Source organism: Solea senegalensis, linkage group LG20 (assembly GCF_019176455.1).
Source record: "Solea senegalensis isolate Sse05_10M linkage group LG20, IFAPA_SoseM_1, whole genome shotgun sequence".
In the NCBI taxonomy this organism is placed as follows: Eukaryota; Metazoa; Chordata; class Actinopteri; order Pleuronectiformes; family Soleidae; genus Solea; species Solea senegalensis.
The window spans coordinates 3,443,409-3,458,908 of record NC_058039.1 but is presented as its reverse complement, the minus strand read 5'-3'; the positions used below and the strand labels follow the sequence as shown (position 1 = coordinate 3,458,908).

General features: G+C 42.5%; 1 protein-coding gene across 3 annotated transcripts in view; it reads left to right on the top strand.

Annotated features, from left to right (window-relative positions):
- Positions 1–2,602, top strand: part of LOC122786396 (RNA-binding motif, single-stranded-interacting protein 3-like) — a 270,501-nt gene extending 267,899 nt beyond the window's left edge. For all 3 annotated transcript variants that reach the window (XM_044052679.1, XM_044052680.1, XM_044052678.1), the window contains exons 15-16: positions 864–988; positions 2,350–2,602. In XM_044052679.1, the coding sequence (XP_043908614.1) occupies positions 864–988; positions 2,350–2,353 (129 nt within the window). In that variant the 3' untranslated portion in view covers positions 2,354–2,602. The remainder of the gene's footprint in view (positions 1–863; positions 989–2,349) is intronic.
- The last annotated feature ends 12,898 nt before the right edge of the window (positions 2,603–15,500 follow it).

The following is a 15,500-nucleotide window of genomic DNA, read 5'->3' as shown; positions in this document are numbered from 1 at the left end:
GAAATAAAGAGAAGTGGACAGATTATTAATCTGCACTGCTGCATTTCTGTATCCTGAGTATCTTCAGATTTGTGCATGTGACTGCCGTACTCATGTACATATGCAGTGTCAAATAGTATAGTTTTGTTGTTTGTGATGGTTTTTGTTGTTGATGTTATTATTCTGCCTCTGTTTGGTCTCTGTGAACAGAGACGATTTATTTACATGCCGCGTCCTTCATCTGAAACCGTTACTGTTTTCAACACTGACTGAGGGAGTGTCTGTGTGTATACACCAGCAGTGCGGGGCCGGGTGGGGACAGGAAGTGTTCATCCTGTCCAACTGCTGACTCGCTGGGTTCTTTTGAGCAGTAGAATTCACCTCTGAAACTTTTTGTGTGGACACAAAACTTTCAGTTGTCTCAGTTTCATTATGTTGCTGCTGCCCCGTCTGTCTTGACATCAAATTAATCACTTCCTCTGTGCGGCGCCGTAATATCAGCGCGCAGGCAACACGAGATCTAAAACTGCTATCATGTGGAGCTGATGGGCTTAATTATTAAAGCTGCAATAGGTAGGATCGCACCAAAAATAGCACAACCTTCACTCTGAACTGCACCGTGATTCTTTAAAGTCTCCCGTGAAGGGCCACATTTCTCCAAGGCTGTAAACATTATCTGTCAGATCACTTGATTTATATTATTAAGTTATTATGGAATGCTTTTTATAAATAAAACAATAAACACGTTGCTTACACGGCGTTAAATAAAGATACATACACCACAGAGAATATACAACTTAACCCTTCTGTTACTGTCCCGTCAACATGTGTAGAGATGACACAGTTCCTAACCTGCATGTGTGTGTGTGTGTGTGTGTCCTCAGGGAGTGGTGACGGACGCCTCCCCCCAGACAGTGGCTCCCTCATCACAGGAGGTGAGTGGCCAGCAGCAACAGATCCAGGTGGACGGCGCTGCCGACCACGTTCCTGCTTACTCATACCAGTCCAAGTAAGTGACAGTGCGATCAGGCCCGGTCAGCTGCTGTCCACACGTGATCCTAAACACAACGAGATGACGTATGTCGTACATAAAATGAACGCGGTGTGATTTCGTAAAGATGCCGCGCTCTCAGTCATGTTCAGGTCAGCGCTGCGTGAACAGACTGTACTGACTCCGGTCACTCATTTATTCTTATTCTTATTATTCCTATTATTACAACTGATTGATTTATTGGGCTTGCAGATGTATTTAACAAATGATTGTTACAGTACAGCACAACATGGTAATATTATGGTCATTACATCTTGTTTTTAATTGTTTCCAGCTTTTGTAATAACAACAGTAATAATGTGGTGAAAATGAGATAATATATCTTTTTTTATTATTTATATAAAATATTGTAATATTGTAATAATAATAATATTACATTAATTCCATGTTATTTTCAAAGTAAATATCCAGAGAGCAGCTTGATGATTGGCTAAAGGTCACTATCAGTGTCATAATTTCACATGAAAACGTTAGTTAATAATTATGTAAGTAATTACCATGTTAAAAAGTTCAAACTCCTCATTTTCCTTTGTTATGTCCAAGTTTACCATTTTAATACGTGAATATTATGGAAATAAGATGCATTGCCACAATAGTATCATACTATCATCATCATCATGTTGTCGCACTGCTGTATTGTTACTAATAAAACAATAAAATAAACTTAGCTTGGTCTCAAACCTCATTGAGATTAAAAATCCAGCACAGTTACAAACAAACAAAGTACAACAAGGTCACAACAACTGTCAGCAGCCACTCAGGAACACAATAATATACTAACAATAATCAGAGAACCCCAAATAAATCATAAAGTCATCCAGCGTTCTCCTAAAAACATCCACTGAGACCAAGACTTTGAAATATGTAAAACAAAATACAATTTCTCACTCTTATTAGGTCATTTTGTGGTCGATATTTAACATCGATATCGAATCATAAGCTGCTATTTTAACTCTCTAAGTAATAAGACGTGGTTGTTGTTGTTGTTGTTGTTGTTGTTGTTTCAGTTACAGAGAAAGTCAAATTGTTATGCTTCACATTACTTGATATTGATCTTCAGATGATATTTTTAACTGACTGTTATTGCTTCTGGCAGCTCTTGTCATTCGCTCGTCATCTTTGGCAGCATTTCTTCTTCTCTTTTCTCCCCCTGACCTGCTCACGACTGTTATGCATACTTCATTTTTTGCTTCAGTCTCCTGACTGTGCTGTCAGCTGTCAACTCTATAGCTCTTCTGTGTTTGTAATATTGGATTGTGATTTCCATCTGTCTCTCTCTCTCTGTCTCTCTCTCTGCCTGTTTTCTCCTCTTTCATCAGATAGCAACGGCCTGAGCGAATGTTCCTGTGACAGCGTTGCCTTGAGACAGAAGGTGGCTGCACTGTGAATGTGAGGAAAAGAGAATAGAATGAGATTGCTTCCAGATTGCCCAGGCACCAAAAAAAAAAAGAGACAATTTTTTCATTTCCTACCTGGCCTACGAGAAAAAAGAAAAAAGAAAAACACACACACACACACACACACATACGGGAGAAGGAGGCAAAGAATGCTGAGCAAGGAGATGGGAGAAAAGAAGCAGGGCACAGTGCAAAGGAGTGAAATAGTTTAGTCTGGGAACCTGCCTGAAGGGCTGGGCGGAAGCTTGAAAAGTTTCTCAAAGAAAATTCTCTACTACCAATTTAAAAAAAAAAAAAGAAAAAAATATATGTATAAAAAAATTTAAAAAGTTGAGAAAAAAGACAAAAAAAAAAAAAAGGTTGAATGGGTAGGTGATGAAGTTTATTTTGTAATTGGAGAAAAAAAAAAAAAAAGAGCGGGGGGGAGTCATGTTTGAGATACACACAGAGATTGTCTTCCTCAGATATTAAGCTACACTTTCTTTTCACTCTTTTTTATGTTCTAGTGTTAAATTTTACTTTTCTAGATATATTTGGAAACAGTGTTTTTTTGTTCTTTTGTTTTTTTTTTTCTTTCTTGAAATCTTCATGGCCTTAATTTGAAGGGCGCCAGAAACTTTTTACAGAGTTCAACTCTGACGTCTGGTTGTGGGGGGCAGGGTGGGGGTTAAAAAAAATGTAAAAACAAAAAAAAAATAAAAAGCAAACAAAAACAGTCTCTTGGACCACACGACGGGTACGAGACACTGGGTGAGTTGCTCTGAGGAGGAAAAAAAAAAAAGAATCTATCACATAAGCTGTACAGATTTAATAGAGAAGAGCTTTGTTTTTCTTTTCTTCATTAGAAGAAAACTTTGATAATTATTATGTCAGAGGTAACTAAGTGTCAGAAGAAAACAAAATGTCTGTTTGTTTGGGGGGGAAAAGACTCGAGGGGGGAGAGATGAAGCTCTGAAGAGGTTTTTCATGAGGAGGGAAAAAAAGAAAACATAAGAAAAACACGCTGCACTGTGGATGCAGTCTGAAAAATGCTGAACTGGTTTTTATTATCACCATTATTATTTTACATGGCGACATCGCTGTCAATGACATTAGTGCTTTTTATCTGCCACGTTTTACCTTTTTTATGAGCTTTACGATGTTTTTAGCCCGCTTTGCTTGTCACGCTGCGAAAAGAGAAGAAAAGACCAATAAAAAAAATGATAAAAATGACATGAAAAAAAACAAAAAAATAATTCTGGCAGTGAAAAAAACAACAACAGTAGATTCAGTAGGAGCTTATGGTTTCAACCAATCAGTGCAAAGCAATAGAAGAAATTGTTGACAATTTCTGTAGTCTTTCCTAGTTGTGGATCAAATGCAGCCCATGGATGGCCATTTTTATACCAAAGATGAAGAGACACTCTGAACCAGAGGTTTTTCTTTTGTTTGTTTCTTTGTTTTTGTTTTGTCTTCCTTTTCATTTTTCACTTTGGATTTTGTTGTTGATGATGTTGATGTTGTTGTTGATGTTCAAGTTGATATTGTTGTTGTTGTTGTTGCTGTTGTCCCTTGTTTTTTGCTTTTTTTTTTGTTGTTGTTGTTGTTGTTGTTGCTGTTGTTGTTGTTTTTTTTTACCTTGATGGCCGGACCAGTCCTTTAATATCCTTGTTAACATCTTCTCACCGGGTTTAAGCTAAAAATACCACGGTTCTCCAAGCTATCACACACACACACACACACTTACACACACACAGACACAGAGACATGTACAAACTCAGCTAACAGTATTTAAACGTGTGTTGCAACCAGTGGCAACCCAAACATCCTCCTTCTTCTTCTTCTTGTGTTGATGCTTTCACGCTTTCACTCGCAGATTTGGTGAATCGCTGCTCGCCACACTCAGTACATTTGCCTCGGGCTTTGTCCTCTCACCGATTTCTGTCCCCAGTTTCTTTTACGTCTTTGTCTCAACCATAACTAACTCAACCACTGCTCAGTGTTGGACTGGGAATCTCCCTGCTGCTGTTTGACCTCATTTTGCTCTCACCGACACACACACACACACACACACACACACATCGCCATACCTCGGTCATGTTTTTAAACTATTTACCTGCTCACGTTACCAGATGAGTGTCTGCTGCATATACACACATCAGGTTTTAAATCTGAGACAATGATTGCATAGACTTTATGGCACCCAAAGAATATTAAAATAGCAAGAAAGTATAGGAGAAAGTGATTAAATGAATAGTTTGGTGTAGAAAATCACAGACTGGAAGTCATACAGAGGTAGCATGTAGCCACCAGGTGATTTATCACGTCAGTAAACACTTTCCTGAGGAGTAAACGCTCTCAGTCGCCAGTTTCACTTCTCCTTCATTAGAAGATTATGTCACTTTCCCGGAGTGTTTTCCACAAATCACAAGGCTTTACTGGTGGAGATATGATGAGTGAGAGAGAGATTATTGGATGAGCTGCTATTTAGCTTAGCACAACGAATGGAAACAAGGGGAAAGTGTTAGCGTGGCTCTGTGGCTCAGTAATAAACACATCACCCCTGGTTTTGTCCATGTCATTCAAAGACCTGTGAAAAAGGACTTCACAGTATTTGCAGTATTTGCTGATTCAGTGACGTCTTTTTCTTCTTGTCGGCCGAGACTTTTGTTTAACTTTTCATCTGTAAAGATCCCGTAAAAAACGCTAACGCAGCACGGGGGGGAAGTTTGTTTAGTCTGTATGTCTCAAACGTCCCCTTGAACGTTTGGCCCAGTGCATGCTGGGTACATCAGCATACCCGTGGGTGTTAAGGACGCTCCTCACAAGCCATTACATATTGATGGCAGCTCCTTTCACCGGTGAGTGTCACTTACAGCCCTGGCCAGCTCATGTGGTCTTTCCATCTCGGAGCTGTGCGAGGGTTTTCCCTGGCTTCATTTCAGGATTGACCCTGAGGAAATTTCCTGTGGGACCGCGGCCATTACGACACAGTGTGTCCGTGCCCACGAGCTTTACCCCCAACTTTGGCGCTCCGGCACTGAAAAGCCGCCTCTTTTTTCTCCCTCTCTGCTTCAGCGGCACCATTAATGTGCCACGGCCAGGCCAGACTCCTTTGCTCTCATTTTCCCTCGCTGTCGTTCCCTCCCTCCTCCCCCTTTCTCATGCTCTTTCTCTGAGGTTTCTTCTCTTTATTGGATGGTGCAGAAGCAGAACCACAAACCAATTTCAGTCACTCTCGCAATGAGGCTTGACGGGCCCAATTTGTCTCCCTCTGGGGCAATAGGATCCACTCCAGTGTCCCTCAAAAGACCCTTTTCTTCCAAACGGAGAAGGAGCTTTTTGTTTGGTGACAACTGCGAACGGAGCTCTTGCCGTCAGTGTGTCATTTAAATCACGCGCCCCGGCGCCACGTCTCGGGGCGGGGTCGGCGTCATGTGCGCACACGACGGGCAAGCGGCGTAACAGTCAGATTGTACATCGAGTGCCTTTTTAACGAAAGCTTCTAAACGATTCCAAAACGATGGATCGGCGCGAAAGTCAGAAAAGCGAAGCACAGGTGAGAGTTTGGATGCCACGTGAAATCCAAGCTGTTTTTATGGTGCTAAAGAGGAAGCAGTGTCGGGGCTCGTGCCTTCACTTTGCCATGAACTTGACTCTTTTAACAGGGAAGTCAACTGTTAAAGTCATACATCGCATCCTTTCCTCAGCAACTCACCGGAAATACCCGGACAATGCTCCCGCGCGTCTCGCCGTGATCATGCAGCGATTTAGCGTCCAATCAGATCAACACCTGCCCTGTTTTTTTCTTCTAATCCGATCTGACGCTCAACATCTGCTTCCCCTCGCCTCGAGGCCTCGATTTGCTCCCGTCTCTGCCACATTAGCGTCTTAAACGTCGTCCCTGGCCTCGCTGCTCATCTGTGCATCACTGCTGCGTGAGCTCATTGTTTGTGTCCTGAATGAACTGACAGAGCTGCTACACGATAACTTCAACCAGTTCTTAAGCTAGTATACGTGTGCGTGTGTCTGTGGTTTGGAAACAGACCGTAGCGATCACCGAGTTCTCCAGACTTTTACAGCTGCTGTTTTATAGAGTATAAAAGACATTTTTGAAACTTAATAGAAGTCATAATGCGGGAGCTGCACATCAGAGAGCAGAGCGCCCTACAAATGGCCTGAGCCTCAGCAGTAATGGCATTATGGGGAAATGGGATTACAAATAGACACGAGATTATAGGAACAAATGCACAACAAAGACTATCAGCTCTAAATGTTTCTCTAAGTGTTTGCTTTTGGTGCAGGGTACTAATATTTCACAGAGCTCTGAAACACGACCCCGGCTGAACAAATAAAAATGGCTTTCTCTTAATAGCACAATGGCGCGCTGTTGCTTTGCAGAATGCCAATACCTTCGTGGAAGTGCACAGAAGGCACGACTGAAATTTTAAGGAGGCCGGAGCAGAAATGCTCTGCTCTCACTCAGCCCCGTGTGTGTCAGCACAACACAAAAGCCAGCTCTGTGTGTGTGTGTGTGTGTGTGTGTGTCGTCAAGCTGTAACTCATGTTGTGAGGACCTTAATCTGTTTAAAGTGTTTTAGGGTTAAGAAAGTCACAGTTATGGTTACGATTAGAGTCGATCTCCGGGAAATGAATGTAAGTTAATTTAAAGTCCTGTGTGTGTGTGTGAATGAGAGGGAACAAAAGGAAATGGGGGCTCATTAGCTGATGATGTCAGGCTGCAGTGAAGGAGGCACAGCCTGGAGTTCCTCCATCTTCGTGTGCAGCAGTGACCTGCTTGACCTCTCACTAATTAGCGTCACACACTGTTTTCTTCTCCCATCGTTCTCCACGTTTGTGTCACATCAGCGACATCTTCACCTTCAGAATGTCATCGGCGTCTCAGAGACGACTGGCCGGACGCAGCGGCACTCGGGCTATCCTTGGCGTTACGGGATCATGTCCTCTCGCGTTCACTTGACATGGTTCGATGTGCAAAACAAACATTAGACTCGCAAGCCGGGGCCCCGGCACTCGAGAGGACTTTAATTTATCTTCAATTTGCAACAATCATTTGTGAAATACGACGCTCACAGCAGTTGCAGCGGGGACATAACCTTTGTGAAATGGCCTCATGGATTATAAGTCAAATTGCCATCATGTCACTCAGCAGAGGCAGCAGGCTGGAGGTGTAATGTCCTTGTTGGCACGTCATTAATAATCCTGAGTATCGCTGGGCCTCTGTGGTGCTTTGCATGTTTGTCTGCTTCAGTGTCAGGATGAACCCACAGAGTAAAGTTTATGCAATCATGGATACAATTCTACAAAGCTCCATTTACGTCGTCATCATAATGCAGCACGAGTCAAATACTTCTTTGATTCGGGGAGAAGAGGAGATTTCATTCCTTTTTCGTTCTCTTTTGGAAAATCTCACACACAAACTCTCGACGCGGTAAATCAGATTTTCTCTCCAATACCTGATAGATACAGATCTTAAGATTGTGTTAGCGACATCCTTCCTTTCCCTCCACCGTCAGTCGTTCAAAGCGAGGTGCTTACTTACTTAACTGCCTTCAGGAAAGAAAAGAAAACTCTCAGCCCCGATTTCCATTTCTCACAGTCACCGCCTCCATCGCTGAATGTGACGTGATTCAGTGAGTCGTGTGTGTGTAGTCTGATTCTCCACATTGTCAACTCATTAGATGTATCATGTGTCATATTCGGAGGATGTGAGTCTCGTACCTGAGTGAAGCTGTTCCGCATTGATTCTTGTGTTTTTTTAGAAAAACAGTAGTTCAGAGTTACTCTCATGGCTCGTCTCTCACAGTAAAAGGAGAACCGCGGCTCAATATCTCATCACAGTCAACACACACACACACACATACACATAATGCAGTGGGAAAATTGCTCACACACACACACACACAAGAGCGAGGCCCTGTGCTTTTTAATTGATGCTCCGGTCCACCTTTGATGAGAGCCATCGATTGGCCCCACACAATCCCAGGAGAGCAGTCGACCAGACAGCCTGCGTCGAGTTCAAACGCAAAATCCAGCAATCCAAGCAGGAAATGGCTGACCAAATTGTTTAGAGACGGCCTGCACTGAAAGTGTGCGAGGCAGTGGACTCGTTTAATAAAAGATAAATAGAGGAACTATTTATTAGGACAGCAGAGCGGATTTAATTTTTAATTTTTTTATTATTTTTTTTTTGTTACATTTCTCTTTTTATCGTTTTCCGTTTTGTTTTTCACATTTTTCTTTAGTTTCAGCGCCGAGGAGGGCGTGGTCAGCGCCTCGCACGCGCTGCTCGCTCAGTGTGTGCGATCTTTGAGAAACTCTCTGTACATCTGTGGATGTTAGGATTTGACTTGGGTTTTATGAGTTGTTTTTCTCTGTCTCTCTCTCTCTCTCTCTCTCACTCTCTCTCTCTCTCTCTGATGAAGCTTTCAATAAAAAAAATGTGGAAAAAAAGCATCAAGGAGTGCTGTTATCTTTCAATCTGCACGGCTAATGACTGTGTTTCGTCGTAGCTAGCAGTTTGCCTGTCCTCGGGCCGTTATTATGGGAGCATTTATTATGCGCTGAGCATCTTCCAGGGAACGCACACACACACACACATACACAGAATCTTCCCCATAGCCTATTATCTATATGACTAAATTGCAGTGGGAAGCAAAAGGAAAGCCTATTATTATCCTGCAGCCTGATGGCACCTGCTGCATGTTGACCTTGGGCCCTCACATCCTCTCATAATTACAGCCTTTGCAAATGGAGCTAATACCTCTCGATGGGATTTTCCTCCACCGCGGCTCGCACGCACTCGATTGGGGGCGTAAAGTGGTCATAATCAAAGACGGAGGATGCCTGCTGGAGGAAGGGGTGGATCGATGGCAATCAATCTCGCCCCTCAGTCTCATTTAGGCCCAATCCATCGCTGTCCTTGTCACCTCCTACGGACGCCGCGCCGTCGATAACGTGGCTGCACAGTAGCCAAGTTACCGCCGCCTGACACAAGGCCACCACTGCAAGACAGAGGACGACTTAATAGAGGACAATTGACTGGCTGGATTCAACAGAGTGTGTGTGTGTGTGTGTGTGTGAGTGCACTTGGTTTTTACATCTGCTGATCTGTAAACATATAAAAGTACCTCAGTTCTCCAAAGAGATAAAAGTCAGTCAATGTGGTACATTTACTGCAATTTGAGACATTTTACTGCCGTGAGAGACTTCTCTCTGTGGTGCCATGTTTTCCCCACGACACGCTGCATGGCTGTTAAATGTGGGGGGGGGGGAGAAGCAGTGGGAGCCTTTATTGAGTAAAATGCCACAGATTCTATCTCCCTCCCTCAGAGCCACAGCAGCCTCCTTATCTGGACTTATAGAGATGTAGCATCTGAGCGCCACAAGGGTGCAGCATACCAACACAGATGTTATCTAGTGTGTGTTTCGCAAGAGCAGTGAGTCTCCCTCCCTCCATGTACACACACACACACGCACACGCACACACACACACACTGCTGGATACAGATCAAGGACGTCTCCACAGAGAGGAAACTCAGCACGACAACACGCCCAGTCTTCCCATCAAGTGCTTTCCATCTGCTGAACATTTTTTTTTTTTTACAGAGATTAAGAGGGAAAATCCCACTGTGTATTAAAAACGTAACTGTGCTACTTGCAGCACAAATCGTCAGATCAATGTGAATTTGGGCCTAAGTGTTTCCTGTTTGAGGCGTTCAGTGTCGCTGGCACGAGCCGCAGTGATGCGTGCGACTATGACAGGAAGTGACGAGTAATCACATGACGCAGTTTCCTGAGGGAGAGTGTTTTCACTTCAACATGAACTGCTCAGATTTGACTTAATAATTACTGGCGTGTCGGGTTCAGTGGTGACTCACAGGGTGTTGTGCTGCATGTCGTCATCCTGATGAATGTGACACACGCAGCAGCACTTTTACTAGTTTGCTGCAAATTCAACTTTTATTTGTTCTTTGAGTTTTTTTAAAACGCCCTCTTTGTTTTGTTTTCTTTGCGTTTGCCATGTTCCTTTTCCTTCTTATTGTTCTTTATGGCATCACGTTGAAGTTGAGATCTTGATTTCATTGTACTTCCTAACAAAATTCAACAAAACTTTATTTACATGGCACTTTTCAGACAAATCAAATGCCAGTCACAGGTGTTTGTGCTCTGTTCAGTCCATGTGATGCAGAGGTCAGACCACACAGTCTTCTTGTCTCCGTTACGATGGTCACTACGTCACATTGTGTCCTCACAGAGACATGGAATACTGACACTGATCTGTGGCACTGTGTGTGTGTGTGTGTGTGTGTGTGTGAGACACCTGCTGTGTCAAGAGGACAGATTGGACCATCACTTCCTCAAAGAGGTAACTTCATGACTCCTCTTTCACTTCACCTTCACTGTACTGCGCTCTCAGAATCAGAATAGCCTTTTATTGTCGTTATTTTGTGGACAACGAAATTTGGGTGCCACTCCCTTGGTGCAAAATACAAATATATAAATAACAATTTTAAAAGAGAAAATAGAAATATTAACAATAAAATAAGAATAAGAAATAAGCTCTCATTGACAGACCAACATTCATTCATTTGATTATTTGTGATTATAGTGAAAAAATGTTGTCTATACTGTTCAAATACAAACATTTTCCTCATCCGTGGAGGTAAAAATGAGTTGTCTGCAAAAAGCACTCAATCATACAAAATACAACCCGTAATAAAATACATATGTACAGTGCAATTACTGCAAAGATACTCTACTCTACTCCGTAATTAGATTTCAGTGAAAATGGGTTGATTGGGACTCGGTGTCCTCAGTGACCCAGAGTTTCCAGGTGCAGGCCGAGTGTTTTTGTGCTCGTCAGCAAAGCCCACACACACACACACACACACACCTGGTGCTTCCCTCATTAGCTCAGGCTCCACTAAGAGTGTAAGTAATTAACCAGAGAGGAGCTCGACGGGGGTTTGCTGTGTTATCGAGGGGGAAGTTCATTATTCGCTTAATGTAGAAATATGTGAATGCAACATTAGGCGAGCAAACCTCACAGTGAGAAGCGAAATCTTATTAGAGGGAAAGGCATGATTCACATTTTTACACTGTCTGAGTCTATTAGTCCAGGAAACGTTATTTCAGCAGTCGCATCCATAATCTTGACACAAATGTGAAATTATTTAAGGACAATTTATTTTTATTACGAGTATAATCTTATATTTGGGTATCTCAGCCGTCCGTTATGTGATCGATTAAACGGCGAGTTCATTTGTTTGTTGCAGTGTGAGATTACGGAGAACAGCAAACATCCAAGGTCACTCAAGGGTTAATCTCCAGGTGTTGCACAATGGAAAGATAAAGCGTGACATCATAACCTCAGTGTCTGTCTCTAGTAAACATCCATCCCAGTTTACATCCCCACTTCAATGACGTCCAGATTTTACCCACAGGACTTTGCAGCAGCTACACACGTTTCCTGCAGTGATGGTTCTCAGTGTCTTAAGTTAAAAATAAGGGAGGTGTTTTACGTTGTAAACCATCTGTGGATGTTTGAATGGGTTTTTGGCCTCAAGTGTCAATAATCAGGATATCTTCAACAGTTGGCTGACGCGTGCGTCTTAGAAAAAAGAAGTTGGAGTCAGAACTTTAGTGAGTTAGCTGCAACGATCAAGAATGAACAGTATATTTGAACAGCTGTATGTAAAGGAGCGCTACAGACTTACAAACCTTTAAGGAATTCTCAGGTCTAAGAAGCATTTAAGTGTCTTTCAGATCATTGTTTTGGTTTCCAGGCCTCAAATTAAATGTTGAATTAAATGCTTTTAATTAACTTGGTTCAGCAGCAGAAGAAAGAAGAAGAAATCTTTGCATTAGGGTATATTTAAACATTAATGTTATTTACAAAAACAGTAGAGGGAGGCAAATGAAATGTCATTAAAACAAGATTATTCTTCTTATTTGACCAATTCCAACGATTATGTTAGTAACATTCATCTATTCATCCAGACAGAAAATACAGGAATTGCCCTTTATATAGAAAGCACTGAATAAAAGGCTAGTGAACACACAGTGAACATGTAGTTGCAGGAAAAGGCAAATGTTTCTCTGTAGTTTACCAGTTTATCCGTCTTTTAGCCTTAAATAAACCTCTAAACGTACGTACTCCGTCACCTGCAGGTGTAAAATGTAACCAGCAGATGTGAACGTGCAAGGCTTGTTATCATTTGTAATGAAAGTTCTGCCCCCAAGTGGCCAAAATAACCAATTAATGCCACTTTAATGTTGAAGCGCTGCTTTGTTTGTACCGAGCAGAATAAACGGCTTTATTAAATCCAGGCCTTTACCACATATCTGCATAAACACAAGTATGAACATCTTCAGCCAACGCAGGACAACAAATAAAGAACACGAGCGTCTCGCCCCGCGTCCACAATAGAGTCCCTGAGGAAACGCACACTCCGCTCCGACAGCAGCTCCATTTCAATATTCCCATGATGAATTACAATCATTGTGTTGCAGGAATTGGGAGCGCGGCCAAAGCGTGTTGAAGTTTACAATCGCATTAGTGCAACTATTGTGTCCTTGAGGATCCTGGGGGCTGCACACATAGGCATTGTCCCCAGGTGGCACCGCAGCAGGTCAGTGCCAAGCTCTGCTCTCAATACTCTGATGACAACTGCTTTTAATTTGAGAACGTGGAGAATGTGAAGGCCCACTTCCTGTTTTGTTTAACCCCGACGTGCCACTTTGACTCCAAACATGTTTATTATTCAGAGCGGCCCAGTGAGGCGAAGCACACGCGTACACAAGCGCAGTTTGACCTTCAAACCACAACCATTTCAGTCTGTGTTTAAAAAGAATCTCACCGTAGAAAAAGGTGCAAATGATGTGTTTAATGTCACTTGAATTCCATTTTCAGGCTTCTGCCTTTGGCTCACACACACACAGTGAAGCTGTATCTTTTCCACTCAGTAAAAATGAGTGCTGTGAAAAGAATTCTCTCACAGATAAAGAGCGACTCAAAGGGAAGCAGGTGTTTCCTCAAGCAGCAAAGTCTCAGGAAGAATTTTAAAATTCTCACGATTGAAGTAAAACGTCCACGTTTTTTGGGGGATTTTTGTGCTTTTTTTTTTTGAAATAACCGTCGTTTCATTTACTAAAAGTGTGTGAAGTGCTCGTCTGGTCCCGTCTGTTTGATAATGCCAGTATCATCTGGCACTGACAGACTTTACTCAGCCAAGAGATGGAAGCAGGAGCTGCTGCACTCACAATTCACACATCAAATCTTATTCCGATGGTGGACAAATAAAAATAACAGAGCTGTGCTTCTGTGTGGGACTGTGAGAGCCTATATGTTTGGATGGTAATTTCCCAGCAGGCCTCACTCAAGTCCTGACCTTTACTCTCCCTCCCACTGACACTGACGCAGAAACAGAAAACGGAAACAAAAGTTTTAATTCTCTTGATATGAATCGAAGCAGCTTGGTGAAGTTTGTCTGTGTGACACAGAGATACAGTGAGAGTGAGAGGGAAATGAAGTAGTTCAGTTAATAGAAGTTGTTTACTCTGTTACACCTTTGACAGGTGAGTAAACGAAGTAGGACAAAATACTGAGTACCAATAATGATACTCTTATTTTCTTCTTTTTAAAAAACATTTGAATGACAGAAGTGAACACGAGACAAGTCGGCACTTGGATGATGACGGGCGGTAAAGAGTGAGTAGTTGGACTATTATTATGACGTGATTCCCACATTCTCCCTTGTGTCCTCTTCTTTTCCACCCACTGTCCTCCTTCACCACATCCATGACCTTCCATCCACCATCTATAACGTCCTCTGTCCGTCCTCTGCACCTGACCACACCATCTCCACCTTGACTCTCTGACTTTATGTCCAAACCGTTCAACCTGAGCTAACCCTGTTCACCGTGGTCACGCAGCATCTTCCGCTCTGCCGCCTCCTGCTCCACCTGCTGTCTTTTAGACAGCGTCACTTGTCTCCGTACGTTCCCATCGTCTCGCCACTGTCTTGTAGACTTTCACTTTTGCTGACTTTTTTAATGACTTAAAATAAGAATAATAAAACATCCTGGAACCTCATAGTGAAATAACTGACCCAAACACCGAGGACCAGCCTATACTGAAATATCTCACCGTTCACATCTGGAGTTTTTCCTCAGATAAATCATTAAAATCACACCAAGAATCAGATAAACTGTTTTTTTTCTTGCCTGCCATCAAGTGAAATAAACTAAACAGGGATTTAAACTGTGAAACTGACCTTGAAGGAGAGGATGCTTGAAGTAAACTGAGTGAAAACGGTGTGTGTGTGGTGAGAGAGGGAGGAAAATGAGAGGTCAGAGTTGAGAAAACGAGAGCGAGATGGAGCCAGGAAAGAGAATATCATCCTGATTGAAGAGGGGGTTTATGTTAAAAGAAAGATGGGCTGCTGTGTAAAAATGAGGCCAAAGGTGAGAAGAGAAATGAGAGAATAGAGAAGCAGGAAAGGGGATGTATTATTAAGAGATGTGGAGAGTGGAAAAGATGGAGAACAATGAGGAGGAGACACAATAGAGACCAACCGAGAGATGGGAGATAATGGATAGGAGTTGCTCCACATTCTCTGCAGCCTATTGGACCTGGAGGGCCACAGGATGAGCTTCTAATAACTCACTGTCACCTCCAGGCCCGAGTGCAGGTGGAAAAACAGTCCACACGGTAACAAGAGAGAGAGAGAGACAGAGGGACCACACATGCTCCGGGGGCCGACCCGGTGCCCCACGCTGCAGATTTGTGGGACTGTAAAGGGAATAAAGTTAAGCTACTGACATGTGGGACCATAAAACACAACCCAGCTCCTTCAGACGCGACGCTGACCATTTATGTGACTTGGGTTTTGTTTTTTTAATCAGCCAAAAGGACACATCATTGATTTGGTCAGTTAAAATAATGTCTCTGGAGCGATCGACTGTAAATTAATCTTCGTTATAAACTGAGCAATATCTGGAAAAAAGAAAATTCTAAAGGTTTAAAGCTCATTTTTAACATTTAAACCGAAAATAACTTGTCCATATTC